The following is a 3,166-nucleotide window of genomic DNA, read 5'->3' on the forward strand; positions in this document are numbered from 1 at the left end:
GGGGGGGGGGGGGGGGGGGGTATGAGTCGGTTCGAGTGGACCTCTTACCGACTGCCAACCCCTCGATCAATCAAAATCGAAAGCAGAGCCTTCAGCCTTCCCACAGGGCAGGCTCCCCCGGCGCAAAGGAGAGAGTGAGACTTTATCGCTTGCAGATGACCTGGTGGGATTCGCGGTGCCCGTGGACGGCCGCCCCAACGTGTTCGTTGCCGGCCTCAAGCGCCGCATCGTCCTCGTCACCTGGGACGGGCGAAGCGAGACTCCGGAGATCGTCGAGAACCTCTTGGAGGTGCAGAAGGACGTCAAGGTGGACCTGCTCAGGATCAACGACGGCAAGGCTGACCCCAACGGCCGCATCTGGGCAGGTGAGGTGGAGGGCGTTGATGGGGAGGGAGGGGAGCGGGAGGAGGCCGGCGGAGCGAGCGAGCACTCGAGGCGACAAGTGCCCTAGAGATGGCGGGCAAGGTTCGGCGATAACGCGATCAAGTGGTGATCAGATCATCGAGGTGTTGTCACCCGGATTATTTGCGTGATTTGCGTGACCTTCCTGTGTGGACCCTACTCGACGACAGGCTCATACTTTGCCCTCATCCCCGTGGGACCCCAACGAGCGGCCAAACACCTCCAACTTGACTTGACTAACCGCGCACCAGCTAAATGGCGCCTCGGTCTGGGTCTGCGGCTTGGCACTCTGTGTCTCTCTCTTTCTGTATATCATATCTCCTGTCTCTCTCCCCCCCTCTTTTTTTATCGAACCCCGTTGACCCCAGAAACGCTGAGTTAGGGAGGGGGGGGGGGACGTACTGTACAGACGGTATCACTCATGGTAGAGGACGGAGTGATCGTCCTCTCCGCGGACAGAGGCCGAAGCGAGAGGTCACCTCCCGTAAGTCTCATAATACGACCTGATTATGTTTCCATTGCATAGATATTCCAATATGTATGATAAGGTGGCAAGGGGTTTGTTGATGTTGTTGTTGATGGTGTTTAGACCAACAAGCGGGTTACTTTTAATTTTTTATTTTTCTTTGAACGCATAGCTGGTCTCATCCAGAAAAAAATGGTTTTTTCCTAAGCTCCTTCAATTGATGGCCTCTCCTCTCGCTCCTTTTCCGTTATATTTTGTCTACCTAGATACTTATAGAAACAAATTATGGCCCACACAATAACTACATATGTCAAGTTATTATTTCTTTTTTTACCTTTGCCAAAAAAAATATGATAATTCATAAACCCCCTTAACAAATAATACCGACTTTGAAACAGGATGCAATCCAAGTTTTTCGTTGTTTGCAGCGTTCATTATACCCTTGTCTCTTTTCGCCACAGGGACCATGTCGCGTCTCGAAGTGGGTGCGGAGGACGGCGTGCTGTTCTACGTGAGCCAGGACCGCAAGGCGCACGTCCGTCAGACCAACGTCGGTCTGTCCAACGGCCTCGCCTGGACCCCCGATGGCAAGACCATGTACTACGTGGACTCGCTCAAGAAGAGCGTGGATGTGATGAGCGTGGACGTTACCTCGGGCCAGATCTGTGAGTATACCTATATACCGGGCGTTTCTTTTGCACGCACTCCAGTGTTGTGGGCTTGTCTGCCCATACGGCGCCATTTGGCTTCTGCAGCCGCAGCGAGTATGCAGTCCCGCATCACTTGAGTGCAGTGAAAGAAACACAGAAAGATCCGTTACATGCGTCGAAAAACCGCGCGGAGCCTTACGCGTGCTAAAAAAGATGTGGGTAAAGCAAAGGTGTTTGCAGGGATAGCTTTAAGAGAGATGCCCTTCGTTTTTCAGCCGACCGCAAGACTCTGTTCAGTCTCGAAGCCAACGGTATCCACGGTTTCCCAGACGGCATGACAATCGACACGGAGGGAAAATTGTGGGTCGCCGTTTACGACGGCGCTAAGGTAAAGTAACGGACCCAAAATTTAGAGAGAGGTCGTCCCTTTTCGTTTAGTCGGCAGCGGGATTGACCATGAGCATCCCGGCAGGTGCTTCGCATCGACCCGGCCACCGGCACCCTCATGAGCACGCTGGACATCCCCGCGCCCGAGGTGACGTCCGTGGCGTTCGGCGGCGACAAGCTGGACGAGCTGTACGTGACGACCGCGGCCATGCGCGCCACCAAGGAGGTCCGAGAGAAGTACCCCGACGCCGGCGCGCTCTTCAGAGTGACTGGCCTGGGCGTCAAGGGCTACGCCGGCGTTGCCGCCAAGATTTAAACTTGGCACCGTCTTCGTCCTCGTGGGTGTTTTTGGTGTTCAACGCATCGAAAGTGTTAATTCGTCAGTCCATATTGGACGATGTAAATTGTTACATTCTGATCAACGTCAAATAATCGCACGAGGCCGTTCGTATTCGAACGCTCCTCTGAATGTAAATTCTTAAGTACATGTAATGAAATGTGTTTTGTAAGCAGATATTTTATATAGGGTTACTTAAGCTTTTTGTAAATAAAATGTTAATTTAAACTTTTGTGAAACTTTTTGGTGGTTGTTTATTTTTGTGGCCTCTTTACCCTTAATATCGCAAAACTAGAGTACGCCCCTGTTTGCGGCCGTAAAAATGTGGCCACAAATCCAGCGGGCAATTCAATCCGACCCGACTGTAGAAGATCCTTTTTTGGGCAATATATGATACCTGACGCCCCCAGGGGTTTAAGCCGAACGTCCCTGTTTGTGGCCACAATGCCGGCGGCCAGAGTCAGCTTAACCCTTTAAGGCATTAAACCTGGCGAAATTGACAAAAGTTGAATATTTGAGTTGTGCCAACCAAGGGAGTGTCTAAGAAGCATTTTGAGCCATCGTGGGGTGTGCTAGCATGTACGGTTCAGGATTGCTGAATGTCGTTTATAAACGACATCATGCCGAGCACGGGTGGGACAGATCGCCCTTTCACTCGCTTGTTTCGTTTTCAAAATCAATGTGTCTAAAGAAGAGTAAGGACTCGGCAGGCAGCCTTCGCCGTGACGCCGGACCCGCGCGCGTTCAGTGGGGCACTAAGTAGTGGCGCCAAGTTTCGTGCTTCGAATCTCTGTCAAAATATCCTTTTCCTCGGGCCATACGAAAGGGGATTGGTGAGAGCCGACTGTCTTCATTCGAGATCAATTTTTATAAAAAAAGAAAGCGGGGAAGAAAAAAAAAGGGTGCCTCACCCGTATCTGCGAC

The 3,166-nt window shown here is 51.8% G+C and overlaps 1 protein-coding gene across 1 annotated transcript in view; it reads left to right on the plus strand.

The window, feature by feature from the left end:
* LOC113205253 (regucalcin) overlaps positions 1–2,481 on the plus strand; it is a 10,083-nt gene extending 7,602 nt beyond the window's left edge. The window contains exons 3-6 of the mRNA XM_026420795.2: positions 156–365; positions 1,330–1,533; positions 1,794–1,906; positions 1,991–2,481. Coding sequence (XP_026276580.1) covers positions 156–365; positions 1,330–1,533; positions 1,794–1,906; positions 1,991–2,221 — 758 coding nt within the window. The 3' untranslated portion in view covers positions 2,222–2,481. The remainder of the gene's footprint in view (positions 1–155; positions 366–1,329; positions 1,534–1,793; positions 1,907–1,990) is intronic.
* Positions 2,482–3,166: the final 685 nt, after the last annotated feature.

The sequence above is a fragment of the Frankliniella occidentalis genome, unplaced genomic scaffold, assembly GCF_000697945.3.
Source record: "Frankliniella occidentalis isolate FOCC.00 unplaced genomic scaffold, Focc_3.1 Scaffold148, whole genome shotgun sequence".
NCBI lineage: Eukaryota > Metazoa > Arthropoda > Insecta > Thysanoptera > Thripidae > Frankliniella > Frankliniella occidentalis.